Source organism: Bemisia tabaci, chromosome 2, assembly GCF_918797505.1.
Source record: "Bemisia tabaci chromosome 2, PGI_BMITA_v3".
Taxonomy (NCBI): Eukaryota; Metazoa; Arthropoda; class Insecta; order Hemiptera; family Aleyrodidae; genus Bemisia; species Bemisia tabaci.
Window position 1 is genome coordinate 38,507,496 of NC_092794.1, and position 21,791 is coordinate 38,529,286.

Genomic DNA, 21,791 nt, shown 5'->3' on the forward strand with positions numbered 1-21,791 from the left:
TCTAGTACCCAAACTGAAGAATTACGCTGCTTTGAGGGTAAGTGGCTTGTGTATAAAAGTTTATGTGAGCACTAGTTTACTTATGCATTAAAACTTTTGCCTTTGTATCACTAATTAATAGAATTTGATGCAGTTAATGTTAAAAATTACCAAATTTTTCTCAGAAATCGGGTGAAAAATCGATATATCGATTAAATACAACGATATATCGTTTTAAAAACCAGTAAAATCGATTCCTCGTGAAAAAATACGTAGGAAAACATTTCCTTGATGCTGCAATTGCGTGTTTGAGGGTACTTCCACCGACCCGAATGAGAAAAAACCTGATTTTTTAGGCATTTTAACGATGCAAATATTCGAAGGGCTTAAGCGCCATGTTCCCGTTGGAATTACGGCTGCGGACAATTTTTCCCGTAATCTACATGCAATTTGGCCACCTTTTTTCTCTATTCGGATTGTATAGCGCTCAAGTCGGGAATTTCGATCACCCCTATGCAGCACCCCTCCCGAAACAATGTCAGGATAAAGAAATAAGTACGAAAAGTTTACGTTTCTAAGTTTAACAATTCCTATATTATTTAGAATACTAATCTTAAGATCAAATTAAAGGTTTTCTTTCTTCTTTTGTTTTTTAAACCTCTTTAATGATCAAAAAAGAAGCAAATCATGTCATTCTCTTGAAAAATGACCAGAAGTAACTCAGAAAAATTTCACTTTTCCTTGTGAAAACGAACGTAGGATATACAGAAATAACTATAGAACATTGTGAAAAATGTCCCTTTTCACAGGTAAAAATTAACAAGGAGCAGGTAGAGAAAAGTGTTACTGAAAGTATTCTTCCATTTAAAATGAATAAAACTAGATGAAAGGAAAGATGAGAGACCTACGTCCAATGAAAGTTTTACAAAAAATGCAAGGTACGACACAGAGCTTTGATGTATGGGTTGTTTTCTTGGACCTCCTCTTAGGATGGATCACCTTTGCTAAATGAAATAGAGATTATAGGTATTGTATAGGTAAGTAAAATAAATAGTAAGAAAAAATAAGTTCTTGACACAACGAAAGAAAATTATGACTTTATGTGAACTATGTCATTGAGTGTAATCATAAGAGAAAGTGCCCCCCCCCCATAAGACTCTGTAGGAAAAACTCAAATCCCCCCCACCTTAAATAACTAATGAAACGGTCCCCAAAAGTGGAGAATAGGCAGCATAAATTCAGATGGACTAATCTCCGTTTACGCAAGCTACTTCCTTCATAATTCGCTCATCTTTTTCGGATACTGGTAGTTTTTATGTAAAAACCCAACATGTGAATTCAATAAAAATACAAAACCTAGTTCACGACGATCGATCAAGTACCACTTTTGTTCTCATTAAAACGTTGCAGGTTAATTTGTGAACACAATAAAACTGCGACACTTGCAGTAGTGTATAAAAAGTGGAAAATATAAAATGAATCCTGCCTGAGTGAGTGGTTGCCTAAATCTTACTTCCTCTGACATTTCATCACTACTATAAACCAGACAATAGATTCAGTGAGACCCAATCTCCACCTTTAGTCCTCTTGATCCGTCTGTCCATCCAGTGTATCTAGTCTTTACAGTCAAGTGGTCAGTTTTAATCACTGAAATAAAAAGGCACGTTTCTCTAGAATGGCTATTTGACTTGCATCTTCGACAAAATATTTATTCCAAATGAAAGAACCCTGCACCATTCTTATAGGAAATCTCCCTTGATCAAATATGATGAAACTTTGATAAGTCCCTCAGCTAGTCATTCTGATCAACAGCTCTCACGGGCCGAAAGAGATCCCATGTGCGGTTTTTGAGATATTCGCCATTTTATATGCGTGAATGGAGGTCCCGCATGTAAAATGCCGAATATCTCGAAACCCGCACATGGGATTTGTTTCGGCCCGTCAGAGGCTTTGATCAGAATGACTAGCTGAGCAACATGTCAAAGTTTCATCAGATTTGACTGGGGGAGATTTCCCATAAGGATGGTGCGGGGTTTTTTAGGTCCTCTAAAACATAAGACCCCTCAGATATCACAATTTTGAATATTAGATACAGTATAACAGAAAAACATAGATATGGAGATCTTGCAATATCATAAAATCGGACTATTAAGAAGCTGGAAATAGAATTCATCTCCCCGCATTCCTCTGTAAGTATTTACTGAGGTTATAATTAATGGAGTATTTTCCACCAACACAGGGACAGGAGGGCTCTTTTGACTAGCAGTGGTGCAGAAAGTTCTTAGCCTACCCCAATTTATAATGGGCCTGTTCCAAACTTTTGCTAGAGCAAAACTAAGAGTTGTTTCCTGCAGATAATGTCTCAAAAATCACGATGAGCGCATCGGCAAAGTCTGAAATGCACTCATAACTTCACAATCTGCGTAAGATTTTTGCGGTTTTTTGAGCTTCCCGCTTCGAAAACGATACTACGGTACAGGTGAACATTTTGTTAGAGGAGTCGTTCCATTGGCGACAATACTCATCATGGCCGACGCCAGTCCGCCAAAACACGTGTGATGGGACGAGATAACACCTGAACAGGATTAAACCATTTAACAATCGGCGTGTTTACGTTCATATTTTCCTCGCCCGCCTTAATTGACCTTGAACTCTCCTCGAATTACGCGAGGAACTGCGCAAGCGTCGGCCATGATGAATATTGCCGACGATGGAGCGACTCCTCTAACAAAATGTTCACCTGTGCAGTAGTATCGTTTTTGAAGCGGGAAGCTCAAAATAACGCAAATTTCTAACGCAGATTGTGAATTTATGAGTGCATTTCAGACTTTGCCGATGCGCTCATCGTGATTTTTGAGGCATTATCTATAGGAAACAACTCTTCATTCTGCTCTAGCAAAAGTTTGCAACAGGCCCATTTGCCTTCCCTAAAATTTGCTGTTTTGCTGTAATTGCACCTCTACATAAAACAACACGCTTAACAGTTTCCTTCCGCAAATGCAATGCACTTAAAAAGTTTCCTCTCTCAAAGCGGCGCTCTTTAAAGTATCTTCCCTCATAGAGGAAAAAAAGGAGGTGTTTGCATCTTGAGATTTGTTTACCTTGTGACGTAGGTCGGTACAACCTGGCCAGCGAAATCCGGAATTCGAAGTATGAAAAACGGACCACAGTGTCCGATTTTTTTGCTTAAATCAACTCTTGATATAATTCCAAGCACTTTTTGTAGAATGATTTTTTTCCCATAAATTACACCATTTCCAAGAAAATCGATGATAAACTCGTTGTACCGACCTACATCATCCAAGATGCCCGAAATGCAAACACCTCCTTTTTTTTCTCTATGATCGTCCCTCACAAGCAGAGCACTTAAAAAACTTCCAGCAATTTAATGACTTGCTTGACAGTTTCCTTCCCCAACAGCAGCACGTTTGAAAAGCATTTAGCTCAAATAACAATGCACTTCCCAGTTTTTTCCCTCAAAAAACAAGGGGTTCAACAATTTCCTTCCCAAGAAGCGGCATACTTTATATAATCGAATGTAATGGTGTGCAGAATGGTTCCTTCATAAATTAGATGTTGCATGTGGAAGTAGGAAATTGTCCTTTGTCAGATGCATTGAGGAAAACATACAGACAGCATTTAGCATTTCATAAAATTTAGTTCTTGTTGAACTGAAGTTCCATGAACACTTCAGACTTCTTTTTCTTAATTTTTACTTTATTCTGCACATTCTGCACCCCTCATAACTAGCTGAGGGTATTTCAATTTTAGAAATCATACAGACAGTTTAAGTGGTGGCAGGACAGTATCTCCAGCAGCAGTACCTTCAAAAATTCAATTTGGCCAGGCGAGAGGTTTAAACTCTGATTTAGATAAAACGATGAGAAGTTACTAAACATTGAAGAAACTCACCAGAGTTCACACATCACCTTCCTCTCAAATAATGGTTACGAATCTCTTATCTTGTCAGAGAAAATCACATCATTGGCACTAAAGTGCAGTGAGTAGAAAGGGAAGTGCGTTCACAAGAGAGAGCAGTTACTTTTGGTTTGTTATTGTCGCAAGAATTTGGAGATACGATTATTCTGACAGCGTGATGTTTAAAAAGAGTTCTAAACTTGAGTGCTGTCTTTTCATCATCAGTTTTCGCTAAAAATTCCTCCGCCTAAAAGGAAAAACAGTTAGTCATATCATCAATTGGTTCCAAACAGTGAAAATCACAAAACTTCAAGCTCCTTCTTAGCTAAATTGAATCTCTCACAGTTCGAAAACAACCCATCTAGGAAAAAGGAAATTTTTCAGGAGACGATTCCATTTTCTGGCCCAAGTATCATTCACTTCTTTATTAAAATGGTGTGCACTTTTGCACAGTCTCCCCAGCGGCAGTAGAACAGGCACGGTTCGCTTCCAAGGGAAGTTAATGAAATTGTGTTGCCCACTCAAAATTCCTTCGGGATCGTGAAGTGGGATGCATAGACAATCATTTTAGCCTAAAATGAAAATATTCTGCCAAGCTCTCCCAAAATAAAATCGATTTTGGTGTTTTTGGCGCTAAAATGGCGTTCAAAGACGATCGATGATTCAATTCCGATGGCTTGTGCATATGTAAAATGGTATGTGTGATGGAATCCACGTATTTTTAGACCGAAAATCGATTGAGCAGGGTCCCGAATCGGTCCGAAGCTTCATTGACCGAAAAATGGGCCTTTTTTGGATTTTAGGGGTGTTTTGGGCCCATTTTTGCCAATTTTGGCGTGAGAAAACCTGTGCCGTCATGGGTAATGATTATCAGGTCATTTCGGGCGGACCATCGAATTCACTTGGTCCCGAGACTCTCCGGGGCTTCCGGAGTGACACAGGGTTTTCAGAATAAAGGGGATCAAAGTCTCCGATTTTCACTCAATTCTGCAGGTATTTTAATGTTCAATTCCGACTATAAATTATTTTCTGATTTAGATATCGAAGAGCGTTTTGCGGTGGTTGATTCAGCTACATGTGGTGGATTCTTCTACATATTTCACAAACCCTCATTTTGTTTTTTTTGGGGGGGGAGTGTCTTTTTCTATACAGGGTGTGCACAAGGTGTGGGTACTTGTTAATACCTCGAGAACGGTGGCAGATATTGACTCACGGTTTGGACGAAACTTCCTTGAACTAAAGTAGGTACATTTTTGGTGAAGGGTTATGACCCCCCTCGCCTCCTCAGGGGTTGGGGATACAGGGCAACTTTCGAGTCTCGAATGGGAACGCCCATCGTGTGATACCTCGCTTGTAAGAACTTAAAAAAAGACAATTATTCGTATTAATTGCAAGTTGCCATACTTCACCGTCACAAAATGGCGGCTGGATCAGGTTCAAAATGGCGAAAAATGGATATCTTGATCGTTAAGCGGTGGATTTTGATGAAACTCAATAACCAGGGGTATTTTTTTCAGGAAAAGTACGAATCTGACAACAGAATACAAAAAATATTACGATGTTTTAAAATTGGCAGGCTTTCAAATGGCGGTCATATCGATATTTTCGAGAAGTTGAACCTACCAGCCTACCACCCACCTCCCTGGGGGGCGAGGGGGTTATAACCCCTGGAAAAAAATAAGCCTGGTTATTGAGTTTCATCAAAATCCACCGCTTAACGATCAAGATATCCATTTTTCGCCATTTTGAACCTGATCCAGCCGCCATTTTGTGACGGTGAAGTATGGCAACTTGCAATTAATACGAATAATTGTCTTTTTTTAAGTTCTTACAAGCGAGGTATCACACGATGGGCGTTCCCATTCGAGACTCGAAAGTTGCCCTGTATCCCCAACCCCTGAGGAGGCGAGGGGGGTCATAACCCTTCACCAAAAATGTACCTACTTTAGTTCAAGGAAGTTTCGTCCAAACCGTAAGTCAATATCTGCCACCGTTCTCGAGGTATTAACAAGTACCCACACCTTGTGCACACCCTGTATAGAAAAAGACACCCCCCCCCCAAAAAAAAAAAAACAAAATGAGGGTTTGTGAAATATGTAGAAGAATCCACCACATGTAGCTGAATCAACCACCGCAAAACGCTCTTCGATATCTAAATCAGAAAATAATTTATAGTCGGAATTGAACATTAAAATACCTGCAGAATTGAGTGAAAATCGGAGACTTTGATCCCCTTTATTCCGAAAACCCTGTGTCACTCCGGAAGCCCCGGAGAGTCTCGGGACCAAGTGCATTCGATGGTCCGCCCGAAATGACCTGATAATCATTACCCATGACGGCACAGGTTTTCTCACGCCAAAATTGGCAAAAATGGGCCCAAAACACCCCTAAAATCCAAAAAAGGCCCATTTTTCGGTCAATGAAGCTTCGGACCGATTCGGAACCCTGCTCAATCGATTTTCGGTCTAAAAATACGTAGATTCCATCACACACATACCATTTTACATATGCACAAGCCATCGATCGTCTTTGAACGCCATTTTAGCGCCAAAAACACCAAAATCGATTTTATTTTGGGAGAGCTTGGCAGAATATTTTCATTTTAAGCTAAAATGACTGTGTATGCATCCTACTTCAAGATTCCTAAGGAATTTTGAGTGGGCAACACAATTTCATTAACCTCCCTCTGAAACGAACCGTGCAGGTTTATGCAACTGGTGCCGACTAGACAGCTGCTAGAACCATCTGACACATTTGCTCAAAATTACTTTAGAACCCCATTTCCTTATGAGAAGCTGTGTATTTTTGGAGGAAAGAAGAGGCAAAAAAAAAATTTTTGAGCAAATAGGTCATATGCCATATCAATGCTGCGTACCTTCTCGCGTATAATCTAAATTAGAAGTCAAAACATACCTTTGTCATTTGAAATTCCCGACTTACGGCCTTACAAAGCCCCAAGATTTTCGGAAGGTCGTGGCCCCCATAATTTTGGGTCAACAGGGGTCATGTGGCATATCAATAAAAGGGCATTGACCTCTTTTCTCAGAACACTTTTAGATTTTGAAAATTGAATAACTTAACGCCCACGGTGTCCAATTGAAATTCGCCCAAAAAATGTCCCAAAATGCCTCGAAACTCCAAAAAGTAGGGGTTCAGGAAAAAAGTGCATGGAACAAAAATTTCTTATTCTTGGATAAAGAATTTAAATCCGATATCAAAACCTACACTAACAATTTGAAATAATCAAGAAACGGGGGACACCACCTCTAATACCCCCCTCCCCCAATGGGGTTTAGGGGGGCTGAGAATGTTTTCATTGATTCTTTGGAGTTACAGTTGTCGTCTCGAAGCTCAATGTTCGGCCGTTTCCGAGAAGAAGATAGTGGACGAGTGCTCTGGAATACCCAGTATAATGGTGCACATGTTGCTTTTCAACTGAGCTGAAATTGCAGTTCCTACTTGCAAAACGTAGTCCAATTGGCCTGTTGCAAACTTTTGCTAGAGCAAAAATAGGAGTTGTTCCCTATACATAATGCCTCAAAAATCACGATGAGCGCATCGGCAAAGTCTGAAATGCACTCATAACTTCACAATCTGCGTAAGAAAGCGTTTTTAAAGCTTCCCGCTTTAAAAACGATACTACGGCACAGGTGAACATTTTGTCCGAGGAGTCGCTCCATCGTCGGCAATATTCATTAAGGCCGACGCTTCCGCAGTTCCGCGCGTAATTCGAGGAGAGTTCAAGGTCAATCAAGGCAGGCGAGGAAAATATGAACGTAAACACGCCAATTGTTATCTGGTCTTATCCTGGTCAGGTGTTATCGCGTCCCATCACACGTGTTTTGGCGAATTGCCGTCGGCCATGATGAATATTGCCGACGATGGAACAACTCCTCTGACAAAATGTTCACCTATGGCGTAGTATAGTTTTTGAAGCAGGAGGCTAAAGAAACTGCATTTCTTACGCAGATTGTGAAGTTATGAGTGCATTTCAACTTTGCCGATGCGCTCATTGTGATTTTTGAGGCATTATCTATAAGAAACAACTCTTAGTTTTCCTCTTGCAAAAGTTTGCAACAGGCCCATTAACCTGATAGCAATGGGGCTAAAATGCGATGACATTTGAAATTTAAATAGATACCATTGGGGCATTCCATTAAAATTTAATCACATGCTGTTTGGGCATCATATAACATCATTGCATTTTCAGGAAAAGAATCTGAAGTAGAAAAGTAAGTACAATACTCTTCATGAATGTCGATGGTTTGTTTGCAGTTAGTTCACCAAGCTTTTCACCCAGTTTTCAAAAATATGTTTTCTAAAATATAGTCTCAAAGTTATTCAGACTTAAACGGATGGAAGTAAAACGATCATCCAGAAAGAAAGGAAGTTGGATGATGTTTTACTTCCCATAAACCACCACTAATAGGAACCTTTCTCAAGGCACTACTTTTAACTTTCTGATAAACCCATAACCATTGACCATTTATCATTTACATTGAATTTTGACTTTCTGAGGGTACCAGTGGGCCAAGTTTAATTTCCCATAGCATATTAGAAAGCTGATGCAGTTTGAGGGTGTATCATACAGATCACTTCTCTCTGTCATTGTTCAAGAAATATAAAATCATTATATGGGCGATTTCACGATAACAGGGATAGCTACAGTGTGCAACACCTTAAAAATTAAAGTATACAAAGAGCTTGATGCAAAAACGGCTTTTTTCGCCCCCCCCCCCCCCCTCTGGAAGTTCTTCAGACTTTGTCTATTGATTACTCATACTTGAGCGCTTCTTTTCCCAAATTTTCAGATTCCCAAAAAATTTTTGGGGGGAGCTAGGGGGGGTGGAAGTCAAAACCTGTGAACCTCGATATCTCTTGAACAAAGAAAGATATCGAGGTCCGGTTTGGACGAAAAATCGTCTAAAATTGCATACTTTAAGATTCTAAAGGTCAAAACCCCCATATCACATTTTTAAGTCAACATATGTGCTTTTTTCCAGTTTTTAGGTTTAGAAAATTTCTTTTAAACGAAAAATTTACAAAGATCTCAATTTTATATTTGAACCAAAACCAGTTTTTTAAATTGTTCGTCTTTTTCCGCATCCAACGAGTGGTCCATTAAGCTGGGGAACCAAACGGTCCCGGAGCTATGATCGATTGAAGTTTCCGCTCAACGCGCGCCGACCGATTTTCGCGCGCAAAAAAGTCGGATTTGACTGTTATTAGATCGGATTGAATGTTCGAACTGAGCAAAATGCTTTATTAGGGACTCTTGAGGGTCGATGAGTTCAGAAATTACAGATACTTCCAAATAATTTACGTTTTTAAAATTACCGCTCCGCAGCGCTATTTTAGAGGCCCACTGAGCGCCGACCGGTCGCTCAGTGGTCCTGTCCGAAGCTGCAATTTTAAAACCGTAAATTATTTGGAAGTATCTGTAATTTCTGAACTCATCGACCCTCAAGAGTCCCTAATAAAGCATTTTGCTCAGTTCGAACATTCAATCCGATCTAATAACAGTCAAATCCGACTTTTTTGCGCGCGAAAATCGGTCGGCGCGCGTTGAGCGGAAACTTCAATCGATCATAACTCCGGGACCGTTTGGTTCCCCAGCTTAATGGACCACTCGTTGGATGCGGAAAAAGACGAACAATTTAAAAAACTGGTTTTGGTTCAAATATAAAATTGAGATCTTTGTAAATTTTTCGTTTAAAAGAAATTTTCTAAACCTAAAAACTGGAAAAAAGCACATATGTTGACTTAAAAATGTGATATGGGGGTTTTGACCTTTAGAATCTTAAAGTATGCAATTTTAGACGATTTTTCGTCCAAACCGGACCTCGATATCTTTCTTTGTTCAAGAGATATCGAGGTTCACAGGTTTTGACTTCCACCCCCCCCCCCTAGCTCCCCCCCAAAATTTTTTGGGAATCTGAAAATTTGGGAAAAGAAGCGCTCAAGTATGAGTAATCAATAGACAAAGTCTGAAGAACTTCCAGAGGGGGGGGGCGAAAAAAGCCGTTTTTGCATCAAGCTCTTTTAACCTTACTTCATTTTAATGGTATGAAACTTCCTTCTTCCAGCTTTGGCGAGAACTGCTTTGATTTAGTATCAAGTTATAATGATTAAAAAACGACAGTCATTTAATCAGGTATAGTGTGCGGGGTACACAAAAAAACCCTGCACTTTTTGATTGGAAATTGCCGCTTTCAGGGATCATTCTTATGGTCATAAGAAGCCCTTTTAGAAGGGGAACCACTCTGGGGTTCGTGCAGGAACCAAGATGGCGGCCGTTAAAGATGGTCGCCAAGCGTTTTTTCAGCGCGCTATATCTCGGAAACTACGTGTCCGATTTTTGTTTTCTTGGTCTCGTTTGGAAGCCTAAATGCTCCTACAGAAGTCTATCTCATAAATTTTCTCGCCTAAAGCACACATGAATGGTCATTAGGAAAATTTTGAAATTTTGAAATTTTACTCAATTTTCAAGAGATCAGTCAGTCGTGCTATCGGCGAGCTCGGAGACAGTCGTTTCTACGCTTCACTGCTCTTTATTATCTCGACTCCCATCTAATCTAATACCGTGTGCTTACTAAAAACATTGTGCCAGATTGTGCTTCATGCAGCTTTAAAACATGTGACAAGTGTACTGTGCAGAGACTCCCTGGTGCCCGCTAACGGTGTGGCACCATGGATAACCATGTAATCAGGCTCAAGCCTGGTGAAACTTTGCAGCCACACCTCGTTTTAAGTGAACAAACTTTAAATCAAAATTCCTCAACTAGTTCAAATAACATAAACTATAACGAAATCCTCCTTGAGGCAAATAATGCTATCACTACTCTCATCCCTACACAAAATTTAGGGAATGAAACTGTGACTAAATTTCGGGAACTTAAGAACATTACAAATAAACTCTCAACTGCACTCCAAAAATCTATCGAAGAAACTAATAATTTCAGACATGAACTTATAACCGTAAAAGCCGAACAAGCCAAAAAAGAAAAAGAAACAAGTGATAAATTTAAACAATTGGAAGAAAGACTAAATACGCTACAATCTTCTCTTAATAATGGCACTAATGCCACAAAACCCAATAATAACAACCAAATAAAAAGTGACTTAGAACCAACCAGTGATAATGACGAGAATATGGACACTAGCACCTATGCATTACCTGATTCTGATGAGGAAGAACGTATTGTTGACATCGAAACACTGGCATGGAAAACCGTTGCAAAAAGGAATAAAGGAGCCAAGGACAAACGTAAGAGGGAGGACTCTGGATCTAGCCCTAATTCTAAAAGTATTACCCCTAACGCTACTCCTGGTAAGAAAGTTAAAATTATTTCCAAACAGCCTGGTTTAGAACAGAACAAGAAGAAACAAACAACTTTAAATCATGATTCTACGAAAAAGGACTCAGCAGCATCTTCAAAGGATAATCTTCCTCCACCCATTAAAATTTGTAATTTTGAGGATGTTAATAAATTACGTACTTTAATTCTTAATGTTATTAAGGATGAAACACAGTTTTCGTTAAAGGCGATCACAACGGTTGGCACTAAAGCAGTATGGAAGGTGAATGTTATATCAGAAGATCACTATCGTGCTTTAACTAATGAATTAAATAAGAATAAGGAAATCTTTTGGTATACTCACGAAAACAAAAATACCCGTGATTTTAGAGTTATGTGTAAAGGTATGTCTCCCCAAACATCTGAGGAGGATATTGTTGATTCCCTCAAGGGAAAAAATTTTAATGTAATCAGCGCTGTAAACATTTTTAAGAAAACGCAACCAGAGAATGGTAAGGGTGGTCCTGCCTTAAAGGAACCCTTATTCCTACACCAAATCACCTTTGCTCAGGGGGAGGACCCAGAAAGAGAAATAAATCAACAAAAGAACTCACTGGCGCAGCTAGCGCCAACGAATCCAATAAACCTCCTAAAAATATTAATGCTAAAACTTATGCATCAGCAGCTGCTCCACCTCAAAATGACTTATCACAAGTCATGAATCTATTGAATCAAATATTTAATCGCATGACAGTATTTGAAACTAAATTAAATGCTCACGATCTCGCACTGAGCGGGAAGGCAACATCACAATCAAGATGCTGAAAAATCTGCCTCAAAATGCACATAGTAAAGTCAAAAATTTCTTTTCAGATGTCTCCAATATAAAGCTATTACATAATGAATCTACGCTGCGAATAGTAGCCTGGAATGCAAATGGAATTCTAAACCACAGAGTACAAATTATTCAATTTTTAAATGACTATAACATTGATATTATGCTTTTTTCAGAAACTAGACTTACAAAAGAATCATATTTCTCTATTCCTAATTATGTCTTTTATCACGCTCTCCATCCTGACAATACAGCACATGCTGGCGCAGGTATCTTAATCAAACGCAAAATTAAGCATTTTCTTAATGATTCAATTACACAAGAAATGTTTCAGTCTGTATCAATCACTATCAATTTACATCAACAGGATTTAACAATCGCATCTATATACTCCCCACCTCATCATAACCCCCAAGAAATTGATTATGCTAATCTTATCGATCGGTTGGGCACGCGCTTCCTGATAGCCGGTGACTGGAATGCAAAGAACTTCGCATGGGGCTCTAAAACTATTTACACTAAAGGCAGGCATTTATTGAAAGCAATTAATTCGTTACATGCTGGTATTGCGTCACAGGGACGCCCTACTCACTACCCAACAGACCCACTAAAAAATCCAGACATCCTTGATTTTGGTATTTATAAAGGTTTCTCTAAACAAAACATACACACTTCATTAATTGAAGATGAACTTTCCTCTGATCATATTCCTGTTCACTTTCATCTAGCTGCGGCCCCTATATTTACAAGTCCTCCTCCAAGACTCATAAGCAGAGCCACAGACTGGGGATTCTTTCAGGAGTATATTAATGAAAGAGTCAAACTTTATGCAGACCCGAAATTAGAAACACCACACAAAATTGACTCAGAATTAGAAAATCTAGTTAAAATAATACAAGACGCAGCCGAAAATGCCACCCCTCCACCCTTGCAACACATTAAAGCAGGATATAAAACTCCCCCTTACATTGTTAAAATGCTAAAAGAGAAAAGGAAAGCTAGAAAGAGATGGTTACGATCTAGAGACCCCAAAGATAAAGCATTCTTCAACACTCTCTCAAGAGAGTTAACAAATGAGCTCTGGATAGTCAGAAATAAACAACTCGACAAATATATCAAAACCCTAGATGCCTCACCTGCATCTGAATACTCGCTTTGGAAAGCAATCAGTTATATTAAACGTCCCCCACTTTATAATGCCCCACTTTTTAATGAAAGTACAGGAAAATGGGCCAAAACGGACCTACATAAAGCTAACCTACATGCATCCCATCTTGAGAAAGTATTTAAACCTAACTCATTGCCTAATGCTACGAAACGCGATATTCTCTATCAATTAAATGAAAAAGGGTTGATTGACCCAGATCATGAAATTCCACAATTTTCATTCGGAGAGGTTAATAAACTAATAGGCAAATGTAAAACGAAAAAAGCCCCAGGAAAAGATCAACTAACAGGCCTTATTCTCAAAAAATTACCAGAAAAAGCAATTCATAAACTAGTTCAAATATTTAATGCTATAATCAAACTACAATATGTCCCTAGTAAATTTAAAGAAGCGATAATAATAGTTTTTCACAAAAATGGTAAACCAGAAAGAAATCCATCGTCTTATCGCCCAATCTCACTACTTTCATCCATAGCAAAGCTATGGGAAAGGTTATATCTCCCCAGATTATTAAAAGTCATAAACATTAAAAATATTTTGCCAGATATCCAATTCGGATTTAGAGCTAAGCACTCTACGATAGAACAAATACATAGAGTAACTAACTTCATAGAAAAAGCCCTCGAAAAAGGAGAATACTGCGTTTCGGCATTTTTAGATGTAGCTCAAGCATTTGACAAGGTCTCCCATAAACTTTTAATTAAAATGCTAACTAATCTTCTTCCCGCTTGCCATGTTAAGTTAATACAATCTTATCTTTCTGACAGAACCTTCCGTGTTAGAGTAGGAGAGGCCTTGTCAGATGAAAAACCTATTCTAGCAGGAGTACCGCAGGGATCAGTATTAGGCCCATTACTTTATTTATTATTTACCTCAGACATTCCAGCCCCAGTTAGAAAATCTCTACTGGGCAAATATGCAGATGATACTGCATATTTATCCAGTAACAAAAGTCAGGAATTAGCCACCCAAGAATTAGAAGAAAATCTCCAAAATGTTTATAACTGGACAATTGAAAAAGATATCAAACTTAATTGTGGAAAAACTATTTATAAGATATTTTCTAATCGTATAATTAAGGATATCAATATTATATTCAATAAAGTTCTATTAAAACCCTCATCAGTGGCCAAGTATCTAGGTATACACCTAGATACTAAATTAAAGTGGAAAGAACACATTAAAATAAAAAGAGACGAATGTAATTACAAAATTAGAAAATTACAATGGTTAATTGGTAGAAAATCGAAACTAACCATTGACAATAAGTTACTTCTGTATAAACAGATCCTGAGACCCACATGGGCATATGGAGCTCAAATCTGGGGGTGTGCAGCACGGTCCAACTTAGAAATTATACAGAGAGTACAAAATCGTGTTCTGAGACAGATAGTCGGAGCACGATGGTACGAAAGGAATTCTGATATTCATAGAGACCTAGGGATGGAGACTGTCTCGCAATTTATTGCAAAGGTTGCAACAAACTACGAGAAACGTCTCCATCGACACCCTAATATTGAGGCAATACAACTTTTAGACAATTCCAATGAGCTCAGACGCCTCAAAAGGATGAAGCCGTGGGAACTGGCCAGCCCCTCGGTTTGAACCAATAATCTTATATTTTTTATAGTTTTTGTACTTAGATAAGTTACGAACTTCTCGGTTGTTTGTATTTTCACTTTTACTTATTCTTTAGAAACAAAGTGTATATTTTCATTGTGAAAGCTCGCTTGATACTAATAAAAAAAAAAAAAAAAAAAAAAAAAATTTTCAAGAGCGTTTAATTATTTAACACGCGAGAAAATGGATTTTTTGTCTTAGGTAACGGCGATGGGAAATTATCTCACATTTAATTTGATACCAAAACAATTTTTGTGCGTCAAAAAATGCACACGCTAGAGCAATTTAAGTGAAGCGTCACGGTACGCGGTGCGCGGTGAAAACGGCGGAATACGGGCAATTAACGTGCTACGCAAGTCATTCGCGCGCTATATCTCGACACATTCTCGTCCGATTTTCATTATTTTGGGCTTGTTTAGAGGCTATGTTGAAAGTTAACTAGTGTAACGGATATACTTGCAGTTTTCCTCCGAATTTTCCCGGTACTTTTCAAAAGAATAGAAAATGTTCAAAGTTCCAAAATTTACAACAACGAATAATTTTCAATCGGGTGGAGAAACAAACCTCCTCTCGTATTTTGTAGAAAGATCATTCTCTGATATTTAAAATGATACCGTAACCATTTTTGTGCGATGATAAATAAATCCATGAGCTCAATTTTAAGCGCACCCCCGTGGCAAGCACTTTCCGTTGGTAGGCGTTTCGACCCGATTCATCGCCGCGCTGCGCCATATGCAACCTAAGTCGACGCGACCTTGCGTGATTTCCCGGGTTGTAAGACAGATTTTCGATAAATCGCCATGTGTAGAGGGTTATCTCCCTTCCCACAAAACTTAATTTGTTTATCAGGATGAATTTCCATCGGTATAGTCGGTATATACGGAGGGAAAAAGGGACAGAAATTCATACAAATCAACATGAAAGAGAATTCTCTTTTGGCCGTGGAGTATTTGTCAAAGAGGAGTAAATAAATAGAACATTTTTAATCGAAGAATGCGAAACCAGTTTAAGCTGAGAATACGTAGAACACTGTTATTATTGTGCGGAATCAACAAAAATTTTCCTCACGGAAACCTCGAAATTTGCCCGAGTATAGCTGAAATTTCAAAAAATTTCAGGGAGAGGCCTTTTGAACTGTAGGATGAAGGAGGGGGGAGGGGTTTCAACACTCCCATGATTTTCCGGTGGTAGGGGGCTCGAGATAACCTGGCTTTGCCCATGCTGATGGTATTTTCTTTCAGTTTATTATTCTATTTTTGTGGAAGTTTGAAGAATCATTCAGCATGACTATCATCACAATTTTACACTCAGAACCTAATGTTTGTTTTCTTTTTCTATTTCTTAATCCAAAATTTCAGCACGTAGCGGTCCTGTTGTAGGGCGGGAAGGTTCCCTGGTGTTCTTTCCTTTGCAGAGATATGATTCCTTTTGCTACCCACGAGTATTTCAATTTGGCCATTTCCAAGAGGCAGGCAATGCCAGAGGCAGATAAATTGCTTCACCAACATCTTCCTCCATTTCCTGACATCCATTACTTTCAAATATCTTACTTCGGAAACAGATTTAAACAGTTCTTGTTTGTCAAATTAAAACAATTCGCTAAGGGTGGGGGGGGGGACTAACGTGGACATGCGATTTTTCAATCCAAATTCATTACCATGTGGAGTGCAAATCATATCTTAATGATTTTTTCTGAAAAGTTTTGTATCTCAAACAAATGTTTCGCCTACCAACGGAAAGTGCTTGCCACGGGGGTGCGCTTAAAATTGAGCTCATGGATTTATTTATCATCGCACAAAAATGGTTACGGTATTATTTTAAATATCAGAGAATGATCTTTCTACAAAATACGAGAGGAGGTTTGTTTCTCCACCCGATTGAAAATTATTCGTTGTTGTAAATTTTGGAACTTTGAACATTTTCTGTTCTTTTGAAAAGTACCGGGAAAATTCGGAGGAAAACTGCAAGTATATCCGTTACACTAGTTAACTTTCAACATAGCCTCTAAACAAGCCCAAAATAATGAAAATCGGACGAGAATGTGTCGAGATATAGCGCGCGAATGACTTGCGTAGCACGTTAATTGCCCGTATTTCGCCGTTTTCACCGCGCACCGCGTACCGTGACGCTTCAATTAAATTGCTCTAGCGTGTGCATTTTTTGACGGCACAAAAATTGTTTTGGTATCAAATTAAATGTGAGATAATTTCCCATCGCCGTTACCTAAGGCAAAAAATCCATTTTCTCGCGTGTTAAATAATTAAACGCTCTTGAAAATTGAGTAAAATTTCAAAATTTTCCTAATGACCATTCATGTGTGCTTTAGGCGAGAAAATTTATGAGATAGACTTCTGTAGGAGCATTTAAGCTTCCAAACGAGACCACGAAAACAAAAATCGGACACGTAGTTTCCGAGATATAGCGCGCTGAAAAACGCTTGGCGACCATCTTTAACGGCCGCCATCTTGGTTCCTGCACGGACCCCAGAGTGGTTCCCCTTCTAAAAGGGCTTCTTATGACCATAAGAATGATCCCTAAAAGCGGCAATTTCCAATCAAAAAGTGTTGGGTTTTGGCCATTATTCGATCGTACCCTTCGTACTAGTATCAGCTCCTCCTGCAGGAAACTGTAGATTCCGACAAACATGGCCGCCTAGCGAAATTTAGTCGTTTACATAACTGACACAGTGTAACTGACAACTGATATTGTGAAATAAAAGATGATAGAGTAGAAGGTAGAATTAATGCAGCATTATAAGTTTTTTAAAAGGGGACTTTTTTAAAGTTTGATTAATGTTAAATTAAGGATTTAGGGGACTGAGGCATTAGAGGTACACACCTCCAAATCACTAGTTTTCCTCAAAAATAAAGTTTTTCTAGTAAATAAATACAACTTACCAGCGGGGCGATTACTAAAATGATATCAACTCTATGTCGTCGCTTTGTCCTGCCGCGCCATCGACTGAGAGCCACTTAGTCGATGGCGCGACACGACAAAGCAGCGACATAGAGTCGATATCATTTCAATAATCGCCCCGCAGTACCTGTTTGCTTGAGTAGGCTTCAGCAAACAATTTGATGACATTTTCGAAATTCCTGACACTAACTAGCGAAATGAATGCTACAGCCAAATTGTGTTGCCAAATGTGGTGACACATTTTTCTAATGACTTATTTCGCTTAAAAATCATCATTTTAGTTCAATATTGCAATTTTCGAGAACATTGTGAACTGATTTCGGAAAATTCATAATCATAACGAATTTATAGCTGAAAATTACTCATTTCCTTCAAAATCGTTGTTGACGACGCATAACCGACCGGACATTTTTGGTCTTTAAATCTTATATCTTTGAATAAAACAGTAATTTGTCAAGTTTTTTAGCATGAACACGTTCGGGGTCTTCATTTTTTTCAATGCATACCCTACGTTTTTAATAGGTTTTTAATAGGATCAGAGCTTAATTTTAAATGAGCTGAAAATAGAAATACCGAGCATTGACAGAGGTGCTTCGCTACAGCTTGGGTAAGTTTGCAGTTCATCAAGTTTCCAGTGTGGTCAGCGATATGCATTCTAATGTCAAAAACAGTCACAGTGGATGGCAGTTCAGTTCCTGCTCCACTTGGGCAATTGCAATTCTTGCAAGTGTCATCTTCATTCACACTCCAATTGCAATATTCACTGAAAATTTTAGTAAAAAACAAATTACATACTGTATCAAATAAACCAGGTGTTCCTGCTTTAGAATCAGAAGTTAAAATACTGCAGAAGGAATACATTTGTTTCAGTTATATCTGCCACAATACCTACTGATCAGGTTTCGATTGTAAGTTAGCTCATCATGTCCAACTATCCATAAAGAGGTGCATTTGGGCAATTAGCATATTTTAATTTCACTACTCTGAAAAGTTTAATCGAAGAAAAAAAGTTGAAGTTCAATCATTAATTGAGATGTAAAACAAAAGAACGGAAAACAACTTTCAATTCAAAATATCTAAGCAACCATTGATTTTTTTTTTTTTCTTATGCTTTAATGACTCATAACCCTGTGGGGCCTACAGCCAACTGTAGACAAATTGAAATGATATAGAGTGGTTTATGTGATAGATGTGGTATGATTTAGATTGAGGAATGGGTTGGAGAGAGAAAAAGGGATTCTGGGAAATTTTGGAGGAGCTAAACTATCACCATCTTCACACCTTAAGGGTAATAATTGATAATGCAGGTATTACCACTGTCTGACGACCGTTGGAGCCGAACACCCATCGAGATCAAAGTGATAAATCACTGCATAGACTAGAGCGGTAAACGTTCGAGTTCCTTCCTTTTTGACTTTTTCCCTCACAGCTCGGGAGGACATAACAGTGTTGACAGTTTTGGCTAAAAAATAAAAGATGAATGTTTTTCTTCCGTTCACACTTGTAAAAAAAAAAAAAACAAAAAAAAAGGTGGCAAGATTTGGCCAGGCTTTAAAACTTTAAGCCAGTCACAGCAGCGAGCGCGTATACTCGACGTGCCACTGTTGTCCTTTTCGTTTCTTGGTATGATCGCCCGGCTTGAATTTTACTTAAACATTTGTGATTGTGATTGTGATTGTCCGGTAAGAGGTTAAGCCACCCTTAGGTGGAGTGTGACTTATTACATATAGAGCCGACATGGCAATACAGTACACCTAGTCGTCGCGGTTTGTAGTATTGGCATCCCCAATAGGTACCTATGTTGCACCTATTTTTTTAATTAATTTTTTAATAGTGTGCGTTATTCTAAGCTTAATGAATTTATGCTGGCATTTTTGGACCCCCAAACACCCCAGAAAAGCTCCTAATAATTAAAAAATTCTTGTCGGGAAAATTTAAAACTAGGAACGGCAGGAGAGTAGCCGTTGAGTGACGCCACAACTTTTACTCTACGTTTGTTTATTATATGAATACATGAGTTTCCCCAAAAGGAATACAGGCAAATTTTCAGATAGAATTCTCGGACTATTAAAGGACGCATTCATCAAATTTGTTTGCGATGGTATGCTCTTCATACTTTCAAGGTGATAAGAACATCTAGAGAAACTTACAAATCTCATGAGGTGATCTAAATATTTCCGATACATCAAAGCATGTCACGAAAGTAAGGTTATGTTTACAATCTTATCTGGGATATATATGTCTTATTTCCAAGGTAGAACTCTCATCTAATGTAGCTTTAGTTTCCTTAGTATCAGAAACTGCCGTAGCATCGTGTAGCTTTAAGCTGCATCTAATTTGTTGGATACTGGATGCTTAGGTTCTACTTTTTTGCATAAAATGTGTCTCCCTCAGTTGCGCTAGCTATGGGATCACTGTAATCTCATCAGAACATTTTTACTTGTTTAAATACGTCTGCTTGTAAGTTAATTAGTTGAAAAGCGATCAATTTTATGTTCGGTAAGATACTCTGCCAATCATGTACCAGCTAAAAACTGTTGGTACTTTATTTTTATCACTCGACCCACGGTGCGCCTGAACTCACTTTAAATGCGACTTTGTTGCACATCAAAAATTCAAGTTGGAGGTTGTAGTGGGGTACTCCCTGATGGGTTTTTGGGCAATTTCGAAATAGGTTGTCGGAGCTCCTCGAAAAATAATCGCATTTTTGTGGTTTTTTAGGGGTAAAATAGCAAAATTGGCCTCGGGGCGACAAATTAAACCCCCTCTCCCTCATCCTTGCCTTGACCGATCTGAATTTTTAGTATGTTTTTACCTGGTATAAGATGGAACTTTTCTGAAATTTTCATGCCCATACAAATTTTTTTGCTCCCGCGGCAGCGTTGCCAAGTTGCAGACTCCAAAATATCGAATTTAATGATAAAATGAAGGTTTCGGAGTGTGATTTCCATTCAAAATCAAAAATTCTAATTGTAAGGTGTAGTGGGGTACTGCTTTTTGGGGTTTTGGCCAATTTCGAAGTGAGTGTTTGTGATTTTTGAAAAATAATCGAATTTTTGCGGTTTTTTAAAGGTAAAATAGCACACTGAGCACGGGGCGGCAAGTTAAACCTTTTCTCTCTCATCCTTGCCGTGACCGATCTGAACTTTTAGTATGTATTAACCTGGTATAAGATGTGACTTTTCTGAAATTTTCATACCCATACAAAATTTTTTGCCCCCCGCGGCAGCGTTGCCAAGTTGCGGACTCAAAAATATCGAATTTGATGATAAAATGAAGGTTTCGAGGTGTGATTTCCTCCAAAATTTCACGAAAAATGTGCAATCTGAGAGTTTTCGATACGAAAAGGCATATTTGAACAATTTAGAGTTGCAGCGTTGCCAGCTTTCGATTTAAAATTCGTAAAAATGACCCAAATCGCGTTGCAACCTCAAGCGCTGGATTTTTATTTCGTTCAGAATTGGTTATTACGGTTCTTCTGTACTCTATGCATTTAGGTACCATGAAAATTATGCCATTACTTACTTGATGGGTGCAGCTAACTCAAAAAGAGAGGCCGGATAAAGCGATGAGTCGGGGGAAAACGAGCGGTTTAATACAGTCGCTGTTGGTATGTATTTATGGTATTTTGATAATTACATAAAACTAATTACGCAAAGAATACACTATAAATAAACTATACAGTTATGATATCGAGGGCTAATACTTAAGTTAGTTCTCATCATATTTCTAAAACTTCTAGTAAAAGTTAGCTGTTGCAGTAAGCAGACTACCGATTAGGAATAGGTACCTCAGTCACTCATACATCACATGTACTAAAATACTATAGGTAACCAAGGTTGATTAAAAGGAGGTTAATACATCCGGCCATGTTGATGACGCACTAGTGGGACCTCGATCTGGCTCGCAGTTCAAACTGCTTGTTTTGATATGCTACTTATTGCTACTTGTGGTGTTTTAGAGCCCCCGTCCACTATCATTTTCTCGGAATCGGCCGCGAATTGAGCTTCGGACGGAAATTTCCAGGGGACAATTAACCCCACAGAATTGGATGAAA

The 21,791-nt window shown here is 38.6% G+C and overlaps 1 protein-coding gene across 5 annotated transcripts in view; it reads right to left on the bottom strand.

Annotated features, from left to right (window-relative positions):
- Positions 1-544: 544 nt before the first annotated feature.
- hdm (meiosis specific with OB domains hold'em) overlaps positions 545-21,791 on the bottom strand; it is a 145,352-nt gene continuing 124,105 nt past the window's right edge. For 4 of the 5 annotated variants that reach the window (XM_072297296.1, XM_072297293.1, XM_072297297.1 and 1 more), the window contains 4 exons: positions 19,049-19,196; positions 18,308-18,497; positions 3,892-4,144; positions 545-1,626 (listed from right to left, as the gene is read on the bottom strand). In XM_072297296.1, the coding sequence (XP_072153397.1) occupies positions 3,956-4,144; positions 18,308-18,497; positions 19,049-19,196 (527 nt within the window). In that variant the 3' untranslated portion in view covers positions 545-1,626; positions 3,892-3,955. The remainder of the gene's footprint in view (positions 1,627-3,891; positions 4,145-18,307; positions 18,498-19,048; positions 19,197-21,791) is intronic. The other variant, XM_072297295.1, reaches the window with a different exon arrangement.